Source organism: Nerophis lumbriciformis, linkage group LG39 (assembly GCF_033978685.3).
Source record: "Nerophis lumbriciformis linkage group LG39, RoL_Nlum_v2.1, whole genome shotgun sequence".
NCBI lineage: Eukaryota > Metazoa > Chordata > Actinopteri > Syngnathiformes > Syngnathidae > Nerophis > Nerophis lumbriciformis.
The window spans coordinates 13,397,058-13,421,442 of NC_084586.2; the positions used below are offsets into that span (position 1 = coordinate 13,397,058).

Consider the following 24,385-nt stretch of genomic DNA (forward strand, 5'->3'; position numbering starts at 1 on the left):
AAATTAAATATAATACAATTTAATTAATTTCTGTATTAAAAATGACATAAAATACACTGCCTTTTCTGGAACTAAATACTTTATGTAGGTCTATGCCTTTAAAAGAATTAAATAAAATATAATTTGATAATGACCTTAAATTAAGTACAAATATAGCAAAATAAAGTATGATTTGTTAATATAATACATAACATATTTTAAATTAAATTAAAATTTTAATTACTTTCTGTATTAAAAATGAAATAAAATTACATTTCATTTTCTGGAATTAAATATTTATTGTAAGTGTGCCTTTAAAATAAAAATAAAAATAATAATTCAATAATTACCTTAAATCATGCACAAACATAACACAAATAAAGTACGATTCATTAATATCATAAATTAAATATAATACAATTAATTAATTTCTGTATTCAAAATGAAAAAAAATTACACTGCATTTTCTGGAACTAAATACTTTATGTAGTTCTCTGTCTTTAAAAAAATGAAATAAAAGATAATTTAATAATGACATTAAATTAAGTACAAATATAGCAAAATAAAGTATGATTTGTTAATATAATACATAACAGATTTTAATACATTTAAATTACTTTTTGTATTGAAAATGAAATACAATGACATCGAATTTTTCGGAATTAAATATTTAATGTAAGTGCTTTAAAAAAAATAGAATATAAATAATTCAATAACTACCTTAAAACATGCATAAACATAACAAAATAAAGTATGATTTATTAATATCATAAATTAAATATAATACAATTAATTAATTTCTATATTAAAAATGAAATAAAATTACCCTGCCTTTTCTGGAACTAAATACTTTATGTAGGTCTCTGCCTTTAAAAAAATGAAATACAAATATAATTTAATAATGACCTTAAATTAAGTACAAATATAGCAAAATAAAGTATAATTTGTTAATATAATACATAACATATTTTAAATTAAATTAAAATTTAAATTACTTTCTGTAATAAAAATGAAATAAAATTACATTTCATTTTCTGGAATTAAATATTTAATGTAAGTGTGCCTTTAAAAAAAATAGAATAAAAATAATTCAATAGTTACCTTAAATCATGCACAAACATAACAAAATAAAGTATGATTTATTGATATAAATTAAATATAATACAATTCATTCATTTCTGTATTAAAAATGAAATTATATTACACTGCATTTTTTTGGAACTAAATACTTTATGTAGGTCTCTGCCTTTAAAAAAATGAAATAAAATATAATGTAATAATGACCTTAAATTAAGTACAAATATAGCAAAATAAAGTATGGTTTGTTAATATAATACATAACATATTATAAATTAAATACAAATGTAAATACCTTCTGTATTAAAAATTAAATAAAATTACATTTCATTTTCTAGAATTAAATATTTATTGTAAGTGTGCCTTTTAAAAAGATACATTAAAAATAATTCAATAATTACCTTAAATCATGCACAAACATAACAAAAATAAAGTATGATTTATTAATAATATTAATTAAATATAATACAATGAATTAATTTCTGTATTAAAAATTAAATCAAAGTACACTGCATTTTCTGGAACTAAATACTTTATGTAGGTCTCTGCCTTTAAAAAAAAAATGAAATAAAAGATAATTTAAAAATGACATTAAATTAAGTACAAATATAGCTAAATAAAGTTTGATTTGTTAATATAATACATAACAGATTTTAATACATTTAAATTACTTTTTGTATTAAAAATGAAATAAAATGAAATTTCATTTTCTGGAATTAAATATTTATTGTAAGTGTGCCTTTAAAAAAATAAATTAAAAATAATTCAATAATTACCTTAAATCATGCACAAACATAACAAAAATAAAGTATAATTTATTAATATCATAAATTGAATATAATACAATTAATTAATTTCTGGATTGAAAATGAAATAAACTTACACTGCATTTTCTGGAACTAAATACTTTATGTAGGTCTCTGCCTTTAAATTTTTTTTTAATAAAAGATAATTTAATAATGAGTAAGTAAAAATAAGTAAAAAGTAAATAAAATATAGAAAAATTAAGTAGGATTTATTAATATCATAAATATTATAATACAACAAAATTATTTTATGTATTGAAAATGAAATACAATTACATTGCATTTTCTGGAATTAAATATTTAATGTAAGTGTGCCTTTAAAAAATTTAATAAAAATAATTCAATAATTATCATGCACACACATAACAAAATAAAGTATGATTCATTAATATCATGTATTAAATATTATAATACAACAAAATTACTTCAGGTATTAAAAATTAAAATACAATTATGTTGCATTTTCTGGAATTAAATATTTAATGTAGTTCTGCCTTTAAACATGGAATAAAAGAGAATTCAATAATTACCTTAAATCATGCACAAACATAACAAAATAAAATAGGATAGATTAATATCATGTACAAAATATAATGCAATTATAGTTACTTGCTGTATTAAAATAAAATAAAATGACTTTGTATTTTTTTGGAATTAAATACTGTGCCTTAAAAAATGATATCAATTTGAATAATTACCATAAAGGGTACAAACGTAACAACATAAATTATGATTCATCAATGTCACACATAAAACATTATAATCAAACTACATTTCTGTATTAAAAATGAAATACAATTACACTGCATTTTATGAAATGAAATATTTGATGTAGTTGTGCTTTAAATAAATGAAGTAAAAGATAATTTAATTAATACCTTAAACTATGTACAAACAACATAATAAAGTACGATTTGTTGATATCATACATAAAATATAATACAATTAAAGGACTTTCTGTATTCAAAATTGTATAAAATCACATTGCATTTGCTGTAATTAAATGTTGGCGTCTCTTAAAAAATTATGATTGAATAATTACCTCAAACAAATAAAGCTCCATGAATCCTTGAAATTAAGTACAAACATATCAAGGACTATATTTTAACACATTTAAAAATATGTGTTTTTACATGAAATGTGCTCAATTACTTTTAAAAATAAAATAATAAAAATTACAATTACATTAAATGAGATTAGATTGGATTGAATTAAATTGTATCACAATAAATTGTGGCTACATGCTTCTACACAAACACACACCATTGTCTTCTATTTCAGTGCATTAATAATGTTCTCATACATAAGAATCAAAGGAAGTTAGTGACATTTAGTACTAATGCAAACATTTCCCCGTTGAAGGCTTTTGGAATGTTAGAACTATACTGCCCTCTTTGGGATGGCGGAGGCACTGCAGCTCGGGAATATTCCACTATAGTGGGTTCAATTCAAGTAAGATTGGTAGTAAAATGTTACCATTCACTTCACAGCATGGCAACATGCACGTTATACCGACATGCTGGCAGTTTACTGACTTGGCAGGTGTGTTGGCGATGACCTGTAACACACACACAAACACACACACACATTGGGTTGTGATGTCAGACTTGTGGTGACAACAATGGCACAATGTGTGTTTGTAGGAAACTATCCAACTTGCTGTAATCTTCCATTGTTGCCTTCTTGAGTGTGATTGACAAGAGCAGGGTTTTTGGGGGGTTGGGGGGAACTATCACATGACACTGGAGAGAGAGAGAGAGGAGTGTGGTGGTAGGCAGGGGGTGGCGACACAAATAAACTGGAAGAGCTAGAAATACCTGCACCCACACACACCACCTGATCTTCTTATGTCAGACAGGACTTTTATGCTTTATGGATGTTCAGGCCAATGTAGGTGAAGACTACAGTACACACACACACATACATTCTTGTATTTGTTACCTACTTGAGACCTCCGAAAAAATGCCTACCTCTTTAGGACCACCCTTTCTAGATATACAGGTAAAAGCCAGTAAATTAGAATATTTTGAAAAACTTGATTTATTTCAGTAATTGCATTCAAAAGGTGTAACTTGTACATTATATTTATTCATTGCACACAGACTGATGCATTCAAATGTTTATTTCATTTAATTTTGATGATTTGAAGTGGCAACAAATGAAAATCCAAAATTCCGTGTGTCACAAAATTAGAATATTGTGTAAGGCTAATACAAAAAAGGGATTTTTAGAAATGTTGGCCAACTGAAAAGTATGAAAATGAAAAATATGAGCATGTACAATACTCAATACTTGGTTGGAGCTCCTTTTGCCTCAATTACTGCGTTAATGCGGCGTGGCATGGAGTCGATGAGTTTCTGGCACTGCTCAGGTGTTATGAGAGCCCAGGTTGCTCTGATAGTGGCCTTCAACTCTTCTGCGTTTTTGGGTCTGGCATTCTGCATCTTCCTTTTCACAATACCCCACAGATATTCTATGGGGCTAAGGTCAGGGGAGTTGGCGGGCCAATTTAGAACAGAAATACCATGGTCCGTAAACCAGGCACGGGTAGATTTTGCGCTGTGTGCAGGCGCCAAGTCCTGTTGGAACTTGAAATCTCCATCTCCATAGAGCAGGTCAGCAGCAGGAAGCATGAAGTGCTCTAAAACTTGCTGGTAGACGGCTGCGTTGACCCTGGATCTCAGGAAACAGAGTGGACCGACACCAGCAGATGACATGGCACCCCAAACCATCACTGATGGTGGAAACTTTACACTAGACTTCAGGCAACGTGGATCCTGTGCCTCTCCTGTCTTCCTCCAGACTCTGGGACCTCGATTTCCAAAGGAAATGCAAAATTTGCTTTCGTCAGAAAACATGACTATGGACCACTCAGCAGCAGTCCAGCTGGTGTCGGTCCACTCTGTTTCCTGAGATCCAGGGTCAACGCAGCCGTCTACCAGCAAGTTTTAGAGCACTTCATGCTTCCTGCTGCTGACCTGCTCTATAGAGATGGAGATTTCAAGTTCCAACAGGACTTGGCGCCTGCACACAGCGCAAAATCTACCCGTGCCTGGTTTACGGACCATGGTATTTCTGTTCTAAATTGGCCCGCCAACTCCCCTGACCTTAGCCCCATAGAAAATCTGTGGGGTATTGTGAAAAGGAAGATGCAGAATGCCAGACCCAAAAACGCAGAAGAGTTGAAGGCCACTATCAGAGCAACCTGGGCTCTCATAACACCTGAGCAGTGCCAGAAACTCATCGACTCCATGCCACGCCGCATTAACGCAGTAATTGAGGCAAAAGGAGCTCCAACCAAGTATTGAGTATTGTACATGCTCATATTTTTCATTTTCATACTTTTCAGTTGGCCAACATTTCTAAAAATCCCTTTTTTGTATTAGCCTTACACAATATTATAATTTTGTGACGCACGGAATTTTGGATTTTCATTTGTTGCCACTTCAAATCATCAAAATTAAATGAAATAAACATTTGAATGCATCAGTCTGTGTGCAATGAATAAATATAATGTACAAGTTACACCTTTTGAATACAATTACCGTACTGAAATAAATCAAGTTTTTCAAAATATTCTAATTTACTGGCTTTTACCTGTATAAAGATGTGTATTTACAACATTAATAATATATACATACTATGCAAATATAAAAAAGCTTGTTGTGATAAAGGAGTTGGAATTTCACAAGAAAAAGGTCACAATTTCACAAGAAAAACGTTAGAATTTTGGCAGTATTATAATAAAAGTCGTAATTTTACTCAACGCAAGTCAAGATTTTACAAGAAAAACTGAACATTTGTGCACTATTATGATAAAAGTTGGAATTGTACTCAATAACAGTCGCAATTTTACAAGAAGACCTTAAAATGTTGGCAATTTTATGAAAAGAGTTGTAATTTTATTCGACAAAAGTCACAATTTTATAAGAAAACTTAAAAATGTTGGCAATGTTATAATAATAATCGGAATTTTACTTGGCAAAATTATGACAGAAGTCATAATTTTACTCAAAATATGTCACTATTTTACAAGAACAACAAAAAAAATTGGCAATATTGTGATAAAAGTCAGAATTTTTGATGACAAATGTCACCATTTTGCATTAAAAAGTAATCATTTTACATAAAAAAAAGTAATCATTTTACGAGAAAATATTGCAATATTACAGAAACAGAAAGAATATGAGAAATTCTTCCCAATTTTATAAGAAAAAAGTCGACACATTGTGAGAAAAAGACTGCTTTTAGTTAATTAATTAATTTTTAATTTTTTTTGTTTGTAATTGGTTTATTATCTTCACTATTTACTTCAAGTTATTACAGTATGTCTCTATATACACATTTATTTATTTTTTTAAATTAACTTTGGCCAAAGGGGGCACATTTCAATGCCTTACACACACTGGTCATTACATATGTTGGCCAGAGGGGGAGCACTTCAAATTTTTACACACACTTGTTATTTCATATGTTGACCGAGGGGGAGCACTTTTTTAAAACCGACACAGTCAATTTGAAAAATCCCTCCTTTTTTGGGACCACCCTCATTTTGATAGATTTCACCACCAGGGGTGCAAATGAGACATTCTCTATTAGATGCAATGGTTTGCCGTATTGGGACCATGGTTTATGTCCTAACTTGTTCACACCTCCTCATATGGAAGCTACTTTTCCTTGTTGATGTCTCAAGAAGGGCAGAAATACAAGAACACACACACACACACACTATCTCTGGTGGACAGTGATGATGTGTGTGTGACAGCAACGGAACATTCCTTCAGCGTGTACAACAGCTGCTTGCACCCGTGTCGGCCAATGAGGCGGCGCCGCAAGGCCTGATAGCGCCATCATCGTATGGCGTGTCTGCGGCGAGCACGTGCCCCAGGCACCTGACTTATCTATACCCCCCCCGCGCTCCCGCCTCCCTCAGACCCTGGAACCTCTTAGGCCGCCCCTAAAACCTGGAAGGGACATGTCGAGACGCCACGAGAGGTCGTGCTAAAAGGTCTCGTTAGGGTGCTATTGAGTGTCGCCATAGCAACCGCAACATCCCGCATCGTCCCTTTTTAAGCGCCAGTCTAGTTAAGGCAAGTTTTTTGTTCCAAAATTAAATCAAATTAAATTGTGAATTAATGCATGTAAATGTAACATCATTTAATTATTAATTTATGAATGAAATAATATAAATCAATAGACGATTATAATTCATACATGTTAAAAAAATGAATCTGTTCTTAATTCATTTAATTTAAGTAAACGTTTTAAGAAGCAAGATTTTAGTGTTAAAATGAAATCAAACCAACTGAATATTTCAAATGTTAATTAAAATTTGTATTAATGCATGCAATTCATTTACACACTACGTAATTTAATTATGAATTTATTAATGATTTGATATAAACGTTTTAGAATGCAAGTTTTTGTGTGCCAAATTAAATCAAACCACCTGAATATTTAAAATGTTAATGAAAATGTTAATTAATGCTTGCCATTGTTAATCAATTTATTTCAATGTAACATATTTAATTATTAATGAAATAATATAAATCAATAGAAAAGTATGATTCATACATGTTAAATTATATAAAACAACAATTATTCTGTTCTTAATACATTTAATTTCATTTAAGAAACATTTTAGGATGCAAGCTTTTTGTGTTAAAATAATATCAAACCAACTGAATATTTAAAATGTGAATTAAAATGTGAATTAATGCATGCAATTGTTCATAAATTTGTTTACCCACTCTGTAGTTTATTTATTAATTTATTAATTAAATAATATAAAACAATAGACCGTTCTAATGCATACATGTTAAATATTTTTTGAAAGAAAAGTATTATTTTCTAAAAACGTTTAATGTGATTGAAGGAACATTTTAGGATGCATGTTTTTTGTGCCAAAATTAAATCAAATCAACTAAATCCATATTTAAAATGTTACATGCAATTGTCCATCAAAAATGTAACATAATTGGTTTATTAATATATATATATATATATATATATATATATATATATATATATATATATATATATATATATATTTTTTTTTTTAAATAAATCTAATTAATATAAATAAATTATTATAAACAAACATGTTGAAATCATTTTTAAATGTAGTATTATTTTTATCTGTTTAATTTAATCAAAACTTTTTTTTGGCGCAGGCTTTTTGTGCCCAACTTAAATCAAAATGTTTATTAAAAATGTTAATTGATTTGTAAATTAATTCATTCAGTTGTCCATCAATTTATCAATACATTGCATAATGCATGTATTCATTTATTAATAAAGTAATATAAATCAATACACAAACATGTTGAATGCATTTTCTTCATTTAATATTATTAGTGTTTGTTTAATTTAATTCAATATTTTTTGTGCCAAAATTTAATCAAATCAATAAATTCAATATTACAAATTTTTATGAAAAATTTGAATAATTTATTTTTTAAATAATTGAAATAATCTTGATAACTAAATAAAAAATATTACATTAATTTAGTTTTTTCTATTTAATTTAAGTGAATAAAAAGTAATTTATTTCAATGACTCTTAATACGGAAAGTATTTAATAAAAACAAAAAAAGGATACTATTTCATTTGAAATAATTAACATTTTAATGTTTGTTTTTAGTTATGTATTTGATGTATTATTTAATATAAAATGAAAACATTTATAAATCAAACCATGCATTAAATCTTTATTGTCATTGATTAGGCGAGTATACAACGACGTTACTGCTGATTATTATTTTTATGTCCATACTGAAACTTGATGGTGGTAATAAATAAAACCATAGAATAAAAAAAGTAAGATTCACATCATTCTTAAGCGTTATACTGAACCTCTGACTTCTTTTTACACTTGCAACTATGCTTCAATGCTACTGATGACATCACAAGTACGTACTTACACAAACTCTGGGCTTCCTTTTCTTATCAGCGCCTCGCAACCTTTTTGTAAAGGTCAGCCGACCTTTTGGTAAACTAGAGCTGTCCAGATGACCCGTGGACGTTCTGTCACCTGGACCCCGGTCAGGTATTTGGTATATGTGCGCCTGCTCCATAAATAGCGACACGTGAGGCGGCTTTTAATGCTGCGATAGCTGCAGAAAGCTCCGCTGATCTTTTTTTAGTTCCTAAAAAGCCGCTGTCAGTCCCAAATACCAAACATCGCCCTCTTTTGGGCACGGTGGAGTTTTTCCAGTTTTAAGGAAAGATTACAGCAGACCTGGGCAAATTAAGGCCCGGGGGCCACATGCGGCCCGTTAAGCTTTTCAATCTGGCCCGCAGGACATTCGTAAATCATTTTTGTTGGTCTTTAAGATGTAAAGTGTAGCTGCCATTATGATGTGCAGTGATGTTTTCTAATGACCGTAAGTCTTCAACTATACAAAGTATTTCAATGGTTGGAATCTGCAGTTTTGCATGAAATACTAGTTACTATGGTCATCTAATGAGTTACTATGGTCATCTAATTAGTTACTATGGTCATCTAATTAGTTACTATGGTCATCTAATTAGTTACTATGGTCATCTAAGTCTGTTTTTCAACCTTTTTTGAGCCAAGCCACATTTTTTGCGTTAAAAAAATCCAGAGGCACACCACCAGTAGAAATAATTGAAAAACGAAATTCAGTTGACAGTAAAAAGTTGTTGTCACAATTGTTGGATATGACTTTAAACTAGGGATGTCCCGATCCAGGTTTTTGCACTTCAGATCCGATACCGATATTGTTTTTGCATTTCCGATACGATACCGATACTGACCGATACTGGCCTATCCGAGTATGTATTAAAGTTTAAAGTTATTTAGCCTACTTAGTTGTCAGAATCATGTTGAAAAGGGTTTTAGTACTCTTGATAACAACTAGCCATCTGAATTAGGGGAGTTTGAATAATACACAATGGTTGGTAACAAGAAACTGACCTGTTTATTCAAGGATAAACACAAAATAGACAAAATTATACATGACAAACAGAAATGGCATCATTGAACTAGGGCTGGGCGATATGGCCTTTTTTTAATATTGCGATAATTTAAGGCCATATTGCGATACACAATATATATCTGGATATTTTGCCTTAGCCTTGAATGAACACTTGATGCATATAATCACAGCAGTATGATGATTCTATGTGTTTTGATTGATTGATTGACACTTTTATTAGTAGGTTGCACAGTGAAGTACATATTCTGTACAATTGACCACTAAATGGTAACACCCGAATACGTTTTTCAACTTGTTTAAGTCGGGGTCCACTTAAATTGATTCATGATACAGATATAAACTATCAGATATATACTATCATCATAATACAGTCATCACACAAGATAATCACATTGAATTATTTACATTATTTATAATCCAGGGTGTGGAGGGGGGCGCCGGATGTAAGTGTCAAAAAGACAGCCAAAAGAGTTTGATTTGAGGATAAATCTAAAGTTAAAATATAGGGTAGAAATGCATCCATTTGCAAGAAATGTAGTCTTGATTTTCACATTTTTCTTTCAAGGCTGACATGTCTACATTAAAACATTCTTCTTCATACTGCATTAATATATGCTACTTTTAAACTTTCATGCAGAGAAGGAAATCACAACTAAAAAAATCACTAATTTTTTCATACGGTGTTGATCTGGAAATTTTTGCCTCGGCATTTTGATGGTGTGGACGTGTGGCACCGAATGGAGATAAGCGTCTCGACTGACGTCACAATATTTGAACAATGATGACGAACACTGTTTTCTCTGTCGTGTCCGTGTGTCGAAAATTGTTATGCGCTTATTTTTTTATTTGATTTTGTGCGTGGCATATAATTGCTATGCACAGAGGACGCTTAAACAGTGCGCAATTGCACAGGCGAGCACCTTAGAGGGAGCGTTGATCGCACGGCTGCGCTAGCATCACAGCTAACGTTAGCCATGCTGCTACCTCTCTGCTCGGGGAGGACGTGTACGTATGTGACGTATGACGTGACAGTATGTGACGTGTGTAAGAAGGTGCGCTTGCTGTCTGTGAGAGGGAGACACAGAAAAGAGTGAGAAGAGCCTGTCGTGTAATGCCAGCAGCTAAAAGCAACTGCGTGAGAATCCACAGACCTGTGGATGTGTTGAAGGTGTGCTGGAAAATGCGGAACGGAAATTACGGAGCAGCAGAAAAGTGGAATGTATTATTTAAATCGGTGCGTTGGAAAACACGGAGCGGAGTTTTTTTTAAACTAGATCTGGATCGGCATTTTCCCATGCCTTGCCGATACGCAATTTTTGGCAAATATCGGCAGCCGATCCGATCCAAATATCGGATCGGGACATCCCTACTTTAAACCATAACCAAGCATGCATCACTATAGCTCTTGTCTCAAAGTAGGTGTACTGTCACCACCTGGCACATCACGTCGTGACTTTTTTTGAGTTTTTTTTGCTGTTTTCCTGTGTGTAGTGTTTTAGTTCTTGTCTTGCGCTCCTATTTTGGTGGCTTTTTCTCTTTTTTTGGTAGCAGTTTCAGGTCTTCCTTCGAGCGATATTTCCCGCATCTACTTTGTTTTAGCAATCAAGAATATTTCAGTTGTTTCAACCTTCTTTGTGTGGACATTGTTGATTGTCATGTCATGTACATATGTACATTGTGGATGACGTCTTTGCTCCACAGTAAGTCTTTGCCGTCGTCCAGCATCCTGTTTTTGTTTACTTTGTAGCCAGTTCAGTTTTAGTTTCGTTCTGCATAGCCTTCCCTAAGCTTCAATGCCTTTTCTTAGGGGCACCCACCTATTGTTTATTTTTGGTTTAAGCATTAGACACCTTTTTACCTGCACACTGCCTCCCGCTGTTTCTGACATCTACAAAGCAATTAGCTACCGGCTGCCACATACTGAGATGGAAGAGTATTACACGGTTACTCTGCAGATCTCTAGACAGCACCGACTCTCAACATCAACAAATAATTTGCAGACTATAATTACTGGTATGCAAAAAATATTTTTAACCCAAATAAGTGAAATCTTATCTCCCACGGCACACCAGACTGTGTCTCAGTGGTTGAAAAACACTGATCTAAGTCACAGCAGCTCAGACGAGGCACCAATCAGTGTGTGTGGGGAGCGTTTCCACAGAGTATTTCCAGAGCGACCAGCCTGAAATGCGGCTGTCAAGGACAGACGCGGAAGGAGATTTTTACAACAAAGTTCTAAAGCTTAGTGAAATATCAGATATATCAGATTGTAGGTGGAATTTTTTAGTTTTCGCGTTCATATTTCGCTGTTTGTTGCATTTTTGTTGCGTTTCACTTGATTGTAAAATATGTGGATATGTTGTCAATATTCAGTGTTTTATCGTTCATAGTTAATGTTGTAAATCCCACATTCTTTATTTTTTAATGTACATTCTGGGTGTCTCATTCAGTAATTAAAAAAAAAAAATTGCATTCAGTTTTTTAACAACGTTTTTAGCATTCAATCAGACATTATTGTGAGGTTTTGTTTGTTAGTGTTCCTAAAATTCAGATATACTGGCCCCCAGGCACATTTTTTTCTTTAAATTTGGCCCCCCGAGTGAAAAGAATTGCCCAGGCCTGGATTACAATGTTAGTAAGAGTAACGGACAGCAGGGGTGTCCAAATTATATCCACGTTTTTCATTTTAAAAACCAGTACAATATTTAGATTTTTTTTCTCTAAAAACACCTTACATTACACCTGTTTTATCTTTTATTCTACTTGTTTTATTTATTAAAAAAGTAGACGTAAGGTATTTTTAAAAGTAATGGAAGCAAAAGGAGTTGCTGCTGTATTGGAGGTTAATTTGTGTCTTTTTTTACAAAAGCTTTTTATGGACAATTAATTGTCTGCCTTTGAATTTTGTGAACAAATGCTGGAAATTTGACTGAATAAAAATGTGTTTAAAAATTTCTCAAATTCAGCACAGAAAATTTCGGTGTAAAAAAAAAAAAAAAAATTCAGTGTAAAAAAAATATTGCAGAAATGTTCGTTGCTTCAAAATACAAAATTAAGACTGCAGCAATCGATCCTGTGTCAGAACCTGCCAATGAGGTGTCAAGTTTGAAGTCACATGGTTTGAATATTTCTGCACTGAACTTTTTTCAAGCTGAATTTATTTTCACAGATTTTTTTTTACACTGAATTTTTGAGCTTTGAATCTTTTTACACTGCATTTTTTTACACTGAATTTTAACAAACTGAAATTTTGAAAACACAAATTTTGCTCGCAAATTTTTATTCAATGAAATTGTCAGCATAATTTGATGTAAACAAAAAAAATCCAGTCCACAAAATAAAACAAATGAATGCAGTTCATCAAATGCTGACAATTTGACTGAATACAAATGTATTTAAAAAGTTCTAAAATTCAGTGCAAAAAATTTCAGTGTAAAAAATTCAGTGCAGAAAATTGCTGTGTAAAAAAAAAAATAGTGCAGAAATATTCGTTGCTTCAAAATTCAAAATTAAATTAGCTATATACTTTGTAGATGTCGGAAACAGCGGGAGGCAGTGTGCAGGTAAAAAGGTATCTAATGCTTAAACCAAAAATAAACAAAAGGTAAGTGCCCCTAAGAAAAGGCATTGAAGCTTAGGGAAGGCTATGCAGAACCAAACTAAAACGGAACTGGCTACCAAGTAAACAAAAACAGAATGCTGGACGACAGCAAAGACTTACTGTGGAGCAAAGACGGCGTCCACAATGTACATAAGAACAAAATTCAAAATTAAGACTGCAGCAATCAATCCTGTGTCAGAACCAGCCAATGAGGTGTCAAGTTTGAAGTCACATGGTTTGAATATTTCTGCACTGAACTTTTTTTAAGCTGAATTTTTTTTCACAGATTTTTTTTTTTACACTGAATTTTTGAGCTTTGAATCTTTTTACACTGCATTTTTTTTACACTGAATTTCAACACACTGACATTTTGAAAACACAAATTTTGCTCGCAAATTTTTATTCAATGAAATTGTCAGCATAATTTGATGTAAACAAACAAAAAAATCCAGTCCAAAAAATAAAACAAACTAATGCAGTTCATCAAATGCTGACAATTTGACTGAATAAAAATGTCTTTAAAAAGTTCTAAAATTCAGTGCAGAAAATTTCAGTGTAAAAAATTCAATGCAGAAAATTTCTGTGTAAAAAAAAAATAGTGCAGAAATATTCTTTGCTTCAAAATTCAAAATTAAGACTGCAGCAATCAATCCTGTGTCAGAACCAGCCAATGAGGTGTCAAGTTTGAAGTCACATGGTTTGAATATTTCTGCACCAAACTTTTTTTAAGCTGAATTTTTTTTGCACTGAAATGTTTTACACTGAATTTTGCCAAACGTAAATTTTGAAAACACAAATATTCATTCATTTAAATTTCAGTGTAAAAAATTCAATGCAGAAAATTTCAGTGTTTAAAAAAAAAAAATGGTGCAGAAATATTAATAATTTGTGTCTTTTTAACAAAAGCAATCGATCCTGTATCAGAACCAGCCAATGAGGTGTCAAGTTTGAAGTCACATGGTTTGAATATTTCTGCACTGAACTTTTTTTAAGCTGAATTTTTTTTGCACTGATTTTTTTTTGCACCGAATTTTTGAGCTTTGAAACTTTTTACACTGAATTTTGCCAAACGTAAATTTTGAAAACACAAATTTTGCCCGGAAATTTTTATTCAATTAAATTTCAGTGTAAAAAAATTCAGTGCAGAAAATTTCAGTGTTTTAAAAAAAATAAAAATAGTGCAGAAATATTAAATGCTTCAAAATTAAGACTGCAGCAATCGATCCTGTGTCAGAACCAGGCAATGAGGTGTCAAGTTTGAAGTCACATGGTTTGAATATTTTTGCACTGAACTTTTTACACAGAATTTTTGAGCTTTGAAACTTTTTACACTGCATTTTTTTACACTGAATTAATTAACAAAATTAAATAACTAATTAATCAAATTAAGTTAAATAACAAACTGAAATTTTGAAAATACAAATTTTCCTCGCAAAAATATTTATTCAATGAAATTGTCAGCATAATTTGATGTAAAAAAAAAAAATCCAGTCCACAAAATAAAACAGTTACATAAGAAAGCCCTATTTTAATAAGTACACAAATTGACCTCCATCCTGCTGCACTGCCACCACTTTACACTGGAGGGCAGCACCGTGCACACTTTGCCAAACAAAGATGTTCAGTTTGGGGAGGCCGAGCTTCAATTGTCACAATAAAAACATTGAAAACAAATATTAATAACTCAATAAATATAATATTTGTGCATTGAACTGGCTTATCAATAAATTTTCTGTATGATTATAAGAATTAAAAAAAAAAAAAATTCTCATGTAAAAATCAGTACATTTGAACATTTCATAATAAAATACAGAGCAAAAACCTGATATGAGGCTTTTTAAGCTGCTTAGTGCACAAGTGAACTTACCAGGTTTAGTGCACTGCGCCTCGTCCTAAGTAAGGCTGATTCCAGGTAAATTCACAGGAATTTTTGTTAAATTCCCATGTTCACAGTCCTCATATGAGACTTTTTTATGCATTCTAACTCGTAAAGAACTGTTAGCAATAGGTGGCTGAAATGCAGCCAATGGGGATTGGCTCTATTCCGCCTCTAAAGCGCTCTAAAAACATTTGTTTTATATATTTGTATATATGTAATGTATGTAGTATATATGTAATGTAGTAACCGGCACATTCATAATAACATGTAATATTTACGTATTTTGCGTTTTACTGCCGCGTTACAGACACTGTTTGGAAACAACTAAGGTATGTAAATAAACATTTAAAGAATGTTTCTGTTGAAATAATTACTGTCACAACGTGGCTGGTGCGGCTAATATGAAAACTTATTTTTTACATCTAAAATTGAGGTGCGGCTTATATCCCGGTGCACTCTATAGTCCGGAAAATAGGGTACTATACGTGTTCTCAAGATTGCATAGTTGTTTAGGTTGTATGACCTGCAAGAAACGGCAACACCACAAGGCCAATCAGTAAGCATGTGGCCGGTTTAAAGTGACAAAAGGCTGTTTCCCGCCTGGTCCAAGTGTTTGACTTGTCTCCATTGAATATAGCGTAACATTACTTTTGGATGGTATACATTTACAGGGACCAAAACAAGTCCGGTTTTCTTGTTCCTACAGCTTATGTAATGTATTAAATGTACCGTAGTACTTTGAGTCACCGTTTAAAGGGGGGCAGACGTGAGCTGGCAGGTGCATGTAGCTACCGTCTCTTTTTCAGAGAAGAAACCAGCGTTACCTAGTTTGTTTTTCTAGCAACAAGTCAAATGCAGGATGGATTTTTTTATATTCCTGCTGAATGAATGAATGAATCAGGCTGCCAAAATTATATATCCAAGCTAAAAAACTTCTCCGCACTGGAGTTTCAGACAAACCAGAAGGTGAACATACTTTTTTACAACAAACACAAAGATAGAGTTTTTTTTTTTACAATTGACATTGACAATTTAGAATTTTCTTTTGTCATAAATGTTTTAAATAAATAAATGGGAATCAGAATTATTTAATAATATCATTACTATGAAAGTGAATTATACCCTTATTTTCTTGCTAATGAGCAACATGTATTATCATTATTATTATTATCGTTATTAGAGCATATCATAAAAAAATCAGACGCCATCAATGCCTCACCTGGTGTAAAGGCCAATAAAATAAGTTACACAATCAGCTGGCTTAGCTGTGCGCTGTGAGATACAGTCTGGTGTGCCGTGGGAGATGATCTAATTTCACCTATTTGGGGTAAAAAATATTTTTTGCAAACCAGTAATTATAGTCTGCAAATGATGGGTTGTTGAGTGTCGGTGCTGTCTAGACCTCGGCAGAGTAACCGTGTAATACTCTTCCATATCAGTAGGTGGCAGCAGGTAGCTAATTACTTTGTAGATGTCAGAAACAGCGGGAGGCAGCGTGCAGGTAAAAATTTATCTAATGCTTAAACCAAAAATAAACAAAAGGTAAGTGCCCCTAAGAAAAGGCATTGAAGCTTAGGGAAGGCTATGCAGAACCAAACTAAAACTGAACTGGCTACCAAGTAAACAAAAACAGAATGCTGGATGACAGCAAAGACTTACTGTGGAGCAAAGATGGTGTCCACAATGTACATCCGAACATGACATGACAATCGACAATGTCCACACGAAGAATGATAAAAACAAAGTAGATGCGGGAAAACATGAAACTGCTACAGGAAAATACCAAAAAAAGAGAAAAAGCCACCAAAATAGGAACGGAAGACAAGAACTAAAACACTACACACAGGAAAACAGCAAAAAACTCCAAATAAGTCAGGGCGTGATGTGACAGGTGGTGACAGTACACCTACTTTGAGACAAGAGCTATAGTGATGCATGCTTGGTTATGGTTTAAAGTCATATCCAATAATTGCGACAACGACTTTTTACTGTCAACTGAATTGCGTTTTTCAATGATTTCTACTAGTGGTGTGCCTCTGGATTTTTTTAACGCAAAAAATGTGCCTTGGCTCAAGAAAGGTTGAAAAACTCTGCGCTAGACCACTAAGTCCCCCCGAAGTCAACGGGTTGTGGGCTCACTGGCTAGTGTGCTCGACTCTTGGTCTACGGCGGTTATTCTCAAATAGTGAAAAAAAATCTGCGCAAAACGTTTCATTCTTTTTTGTTTTGCAAATGAAATATTGACATACTGTGCTGCTGAGTTAATGTTGCTGATTAAATGGAATGTATGATTATTGAGTTTATTTATTTATTTAAAAAAAATCATCAAATGGTGCAAGTGGGTCAAACATTTTTTATATTTAAAGTACCAGAACGGAAAAACAAGTTGCCTCTATATTGAAGCTATTATCATATATACAGTCGTGGTCAAAAGTTGACATACACTTGTAAAGAACATAATGTCATGACTGGCTTGAGTTTACAATCATTTCTACAACTCTTATTTTTTTGTGATAGAGTGATTGGAGCACATACTTGTTGGTCACAAAAAACATTCATGAAGTTTGCTTCTTTTATGAATTTATTATGGCTCTACTGAAAATGTGCTGGGTCAAAAGTATACATACAGCAATGTTAATATTTGCTTACATGTCCCTTGGCAAGTTTACCTGCAATAAGGCACTTTTGGTAGCCATCCACAAGCTTCTGCTTGACCACTTGACCACTCCTCTTGACAAAATTGGTGCAGTTCAGCTAAATTTGTTATTTTTCTGACATGGACTTGTTTCTTCAGCATTGTCCACACATAGGACTTTGAGAAGGCCATTCCAAAACCTTATTTCTAACCTGATTTAGCCATTCCTTTACTACTTTTGACGTGTGTTTGGGGTAGGGATGTCCCGATCCAGGTTTTTGCGCTTCCGATCCGATACCGATACTGACCGATACTGGCCTATCCGAGCATGTATTAAAGTTTAAAGTTATTTAGCCTACTTAGTTGTCAGAATCATGTTGAAAAGGGTTTTAGTACTCTTGATAACAACTAGCCAGCTGAATTAGGGGAGTTTGAATAATACACAATGGTTGGTAACAAGAAACTGACCTGTTTATTCAAGGAGAAACACAAAATAGACAAAATTATACATGACAAACAGAAATGGCATCATTGAACTAGGGCTGGGCGATATGGCCTTTTTTTAATATTGCGATATTTTAAGGCCATATTGCGACACACAATATATATCTCAATATTTTGCCTTAGCCTTGAATGAACACTTGATGCATATAATCACAGCAGTATGATGATTCTATGTGTTTTGATTGATTGATTGACACTTTTATTAGTAGGTTGCACAGTGAAGTACATATTCCGTACAATTGACCACTAAATGGTAACACCCCAATAAGTTTTTCAGCTTGTTTAAGACGGGGTCCACTTAAATTGATTCATGATACAGATATATACTATCAGATATATACTATCATCATAATACAGTCATCACACAAGATAATCACATTGAATTATTTACATTATTTATAATCCAGGGTGTGGAGGGGGGCGCCGGATGTAAGTGTCAAAAAGACAGCCAAAAGAGTTTGATATGAGAATAAATCTAAAGTTGGTTGATGTGGAAATTTTTGCCATTTTGATGGTGTGGACGTGTGGCACCGAATGGAGATAAGCGTCTCGACAGACGTCACAATATTTGAACAATGATGACGAAAACTGTTTTCTCTGTCGTGTCCGTGTGTCGAAAATTGTTATGCGCTTATTTTTTTATTTGATTTTGTGCGTGGGATAGATTTGCCGTGCGCAGAGGACGCTTGAGCAGGCGCGCACCTTAGCGGCTGCGCTAGCATCACAGCTAACGTTAGCCATGCCGCTACCTCGCTCTCTGCTGGGAGAGGGCGTATACGTATGTGACGTATGTCGTGACAGTATGTGACGTATGACGTGACAGTATGTGACATATGACGTGACAGTATGTGACGTGTGTAAGAAGGTGCGCTTGCTGTCTGTGAGAGGGAGACACAGAAAAGAGTGAGAAGAGCCTGTCGTGTAATGCCAGCAGCTAAAAGCAACTGCGTGAGAATTGTGGATGTGTTGAAGGTGTGCTGGAAAATGCGGAACGGAAATTACGGAGCAGCAGAAAAGTGGAATGTATTATTTAAATCGGTGCGTTGGAAAACACGGAGCGGAGTTTTTTTTTAAACTGGATCTGGATCGGCATTTTCCCATGCCTTGCCGATACGCAATTTTTGGCAAATATCGGCAGCCGATCCGATCCAAATATCGGATCGGGACATCCCTAGTTTGGGGTCATTGTCCTGTTGGAACACCCAACTGCGCCCAAGACCCAACCTCCGGGCTGATGATTTTAGCTTGTCCTGAAGAATTTGGTCCTTTTTCATTGTCCCATTTACTCTCTGTAAAGCACCAGTTCCATTGGCAGCAAAACAGGCCCAGAGCATAATACTACCACCACCATGCTTGACGGTAGGAGTGGTGTTCCTGGGATTAAAGGCCTCACCTTTTCTCCTCCAAACATATTGCTGGCTATTGTGGCCAAACAGCTCATTTTTTGTCTCATCTGACCACAGAACTTTCCTCCAGAAGGTCTTATCTTTGTCCATATGATGTCAGATAAAACAAACTTCTCAGTGGCTTAGTGGTTAGAGTGTCCGCCCTGAGATCGGTAGGTTGTGAGTTTAAACCCCGTCCGAGTCATACCAAAGACTATAACATTGGGACCCATTACCTCCCTGCTTGGCACTCAGCATCAAGGGATGGAATTGGGGGTTAAATCACCAAAAATGATTCCCGGGCGCGGCACTGCTGCTGCCCACTGCTCCCCCCACCTCCCAGGGGGTGAACAAGGGGATGGGTCAAATGCAGAGGACAAATTTCACCACACCTAGTGTGTGTGTGACAATCATTGGTACTTTAACTTTTAACTTTAACTTTAAAAATTGAGCTGTTTGGCCACAAGTGTATGTAAACTTTTGACCACGACTGTATATGATTTACGACTCAAAAGACTTCCAAAGTTTGCGAGTAAATAGATATGATCAAAGTATTATAAATTTCACGGAGATTCCCCCGTGCCATTTTGAGAGTTAATGACGAAGTCAGTCATGTGATCCGTGACATAGAGTTAGGAACCCCAGATCCTGTCATGTCTGTGTAATCATGTTTTGTTTTAGTCATGTTTTGTTTAGTTATTGGACTCTTTAGTTTCTGGCTTTTCACTCCCTTGTCTTGTTTCCATAATTACCGATTAGTTTCACCTGTTCCACGTTTGGACTCATTGTGCACTCTTGTTTGTCACCATAGCAACCCATTAGTTTTCACCTGTCACATCACGCACCTGTTTCACGTTTTGAGTCACGCACCTGTTTTCCTTAATCATGTCTGTAGTATTTAAGTTCATTATTTTCAGTTTGTCTTTCTGGTGACATCACACAATTATGCTCTACACACCCTTTCTGCTCTTTTTTCATGCCGGTTCCATGCCAAGTAAGTTTTTGTTTATTAAGCCACAGTTAGTGTTTTTTTGTTTGTTCATAGTTTCTGCCTTTGTGCAAGTATTTGTTTTCATAGCCAAGTCGTTTCTCCGCCACTGTGCGCGCTTTTCGTTTGTACTTTTTTTGGATAAAATTAAATAAATCATGTACTTACATTCCCGTCTCGCCCGAGCCAACTTTCCGTTGCATCCCGGAAAAGCAAACACCCAGGATCAAGTCATGACAGATCCCTTCCCCATCAACAACAATGCTGATCAAGCAGACCTTGTGAGAGCCAACGACGATTACTTTGGGAAAAGTTATGATCCAGAACCTTATATTTTTGAGGCCGAACACAAGGAGGATGAGTAATAAGTTCTAGAAGCCGAGTGATGGATGCAGCTTTATTATGACACTATAGCATTATCAATCAATATCAATCAATGTTTACTTATATAGCCCTAAATCACAAGTGTCTCAAAGGGCTGCACAAGCCACAACGACATCATCATTAGCAGCAATTCTAGGTGCTAAATATACGAACTAACCATAATTAAACAAACCCTTTCTGTAATATTTCCACTCTCGCTGGGATGCCGACTGGCGGGACGCTCGCATGATAAGAATTCATCGCAATCCTCACAAAGGGTTGACCGAAATTTGCCGCAACTACGTCTTTTTTGTCATCTCGGTGGATGTCAAAGTCTACCAGCCTCTCGGTGCATGACCACATTTGTCTACTACCAGGGGAGAGATGCATGAATTATAATCCAGAATTTAGGTTTGAGACCAAGCAGAAGCAGTGTGTCAACAATAGCATTGAAGCTAGCATTAGCTCACTGCTATCAATGGGCTGCTAAAATAGTCCGTCTGCGTTGCACTTATAAGAACAATATCACTCATATTTGGTTAATTTTCAGGTCGTGACATGTACCGTATTTTTCGGAGTATAAGTCGCACCTGCCGAAAATGCATAATAAAGAAGGAAAAAAACATATATAAGTCGCACTGGAGCCCGGCTAAACTATGAAAAAAACTGCGACTTATAGTCCGAAAAATACGGTAAATGGAGTACTGTTGGCGGTTTCTGGATGTTTTTTTTTTAAAGAGAGTGTAATGAGCGCAACAGATGACCCGGAATATTCAAAATGGCTGTAATGTTTAGACTAGAGATGTCCGATAATATCGGACTGCCGGTATTATCGGCCGATAAATGCTTTAAAATGTAATATCGGAAATTATCGGTATCGGTTTCAAAAAGTAAATGTTATGACTTTTTAAAACGCAAGCTGTACGGAGTGGTACACGGACGTAGGGAGAAGTACAGAGCAGTTGCGTCTCCCAGTCATACTTTTCAACCCTCCCGATTTTCCCGGGAGACTCCCGAATTTCAGTGCCCCTCCCGAAAATCTCCCGGGGCAACCATTCTCCCGAATTTCTCCCGATTTCCACCCAGACAACAATATTGGGGGCAGTGCCTTTAAGGCCTTTGAGTGCCGGCCCAATCACATAATATCTACGGCTTTTCACACACACAAGTGAATGCAAGCCATACTTGGTCAACAGCCATACAGGTCACACTGAGGGTGGCCGTAGAAACAACTTTAACACTGTTACAAATATGCGCCACACTGTGAACCCACACCAAACAAGAATGACAAACACATTTCGGGAGAACATCCGCACCGTAACACAACATAAGCACAACAGAACAAATACCCAGAACCCCTTGCAGCACAAATTTTTCCGGGACGCTACAATATACACCCCCCGCTCCTCCCCCACCGCCCACCCCAACCTCCTCATGCTCTCTCAGGGAGAGCATGTCCCAAATTCCAAGCTGCTGTTTTGAGTCATGTTAAAAAAAACAATGCACTTTGTGACTTCAATAATAAATATGGCAGTGCCATGTTGGCATTTTTTTCCATAACTTGAGTTGATTTATTTTGGAAAACCTTGTTACATTGTTTAATGCATCCAGCGGGGCATCACAACAAAATTAGGCATAAATAATGTGTTAATTCCACGACTGTATATATCGGTATCGGTTGATTTCGGAATCGGTAATTAAGAGTTGGACAATATCGGTATATCGGCAAAAACGCCATTATGGGACATCTCTAGTTTAGACGGTATTTTCACATACTTTGCGTATTGTTAAAACAGTTGGATGTGGTTTAATGGATACAACGGAACACAATTACGCATATAAATTAAACTTGTGTTTCCACTCTACTGGTACTTTGAATAAGATTTTTATTTTAATTTTAGGAAAATTAATGCACTTTAAATATTTTCTGTTACAGACTAAAAACAATGTTAATAAAGCTAATCTTTGTGGTAAGTTGATCTATATATATTTTAATGTTAATAAGGATATAATGTTATGCTGAGGTGTACTTATAACAATTTCAAGACAAAATAATACTATTTATAATCATGGCGGAGAGTGAGGCTGGGCACAATTTTTTAAATTTTTTTTCTAGTGGGGCGTAACAGAAAATAATTCAGGAACATCATTGCAAGAGAATGTGTGGTCGCGGGTTTGAGGCCGGCAAGCATGATCTCTTTTTAAAAACATAATTGTCTCTTATTAGATCAGCAATTGTCAATTATTTTAACCTCTTAAGGCCCAAGCTGTTTGTTTACGTGCTTTTTTGTATTTCTCTTTGCTATTTGGTCTTATTGGACCCTAATTAGAATAAAAACTAAGAATCATCTCTTGATTATGTTGTGGATCGGTGGAGGGAATACTTCGAAGACCTCCTCAATCCCACCAACACGTCTTCCTATGAGGAAGCAGTGCCTGGGGAGTCTGTGGTGGGCTCTCCTATTTCTGGGGCTGAGGTTGCTGAGGTAGTTAAAAAGCTCCTCGGTGGCAAGGCCCCGGGGGTAGATGAGAGCCGCCCGGAGTTCCTTAAGGCTCTGGATGCTGTGGGGCTGTCTTGGTTGACAAGACTCTGCAGCATCGCGTGGACATCGGGGGCGGTACCTCTGGATTGGCAGACCGGGGTGGTGGTTCCTCTCTTTAAGAAGGGGAACCGGAGGGTGTGTTGTATCTATCGTGAGATCACACTCCTCAGCCTTCCCGGTAAGGTCTATTCAGGTGTACTGGAGAGGAGGCTACGCCGGATAGTCGAACCTCGGATTCAGGAGGAACAGTGTGGTTTTCGTCCTGGTCGTGGAACTGTGGACCAGCTCTATACTCTCGGCAGGGTCCTTGAGGGTGCATGGGAGTTTGCCCAACCAGTCTACATGTGTTTTGTGGACTTGGAGAAGGCATTCGACCGTGTCCCTCGGGAAGTCCTGTGGGGAGTGCTCAGAGAGTATGGGGTATCGGACTGTCTGATTGTGGCAGTCCGCTCCCTGTATGATCAGTGCCAGAGCTTGGTCCGCATTGCCGGCAGTAAGTCGAACACGTTTCCAGTGAGGGTTGGACTCCGCCAAGGCTGCTCTTTGTCACCGATTCTGTTCATAACTTTTATGAACAGAATTTCTAGGCGCAGTCAAGGCGTTGAGGGGATCTGGTTTGGTGGCTGCAGGATTAGGTCTCTGCTTTTTGCAGATGATGTCGTCC

The 24,385-nt window shown here is 34.9% G+C and overlaps 1 protein-coding gene across 2 annotated transcripts in view; it reads right to left on the reverse strand.

The window, feature by feature from the left end:
- Positions 1–24,385, reverse strand: part of ldb3b (LIM domain binding 3b) — a 43,549-nt gene that overhangs the window by 6,731 nt on the left and 12,433 nt on the right. For both annotated transcript variants that reach the window (XM_061931783.1, XM_061931782.1), the window contains exon 4: positions 3,398–3,420. In XM_061931783.1, the coding sequence (XP_061787767.1) occupies positions 3,398–3,420 (23 nt within the window). The remainder of the gene's footprint in view (positions 1–3,397; positions 3,421–24,385) is intronic.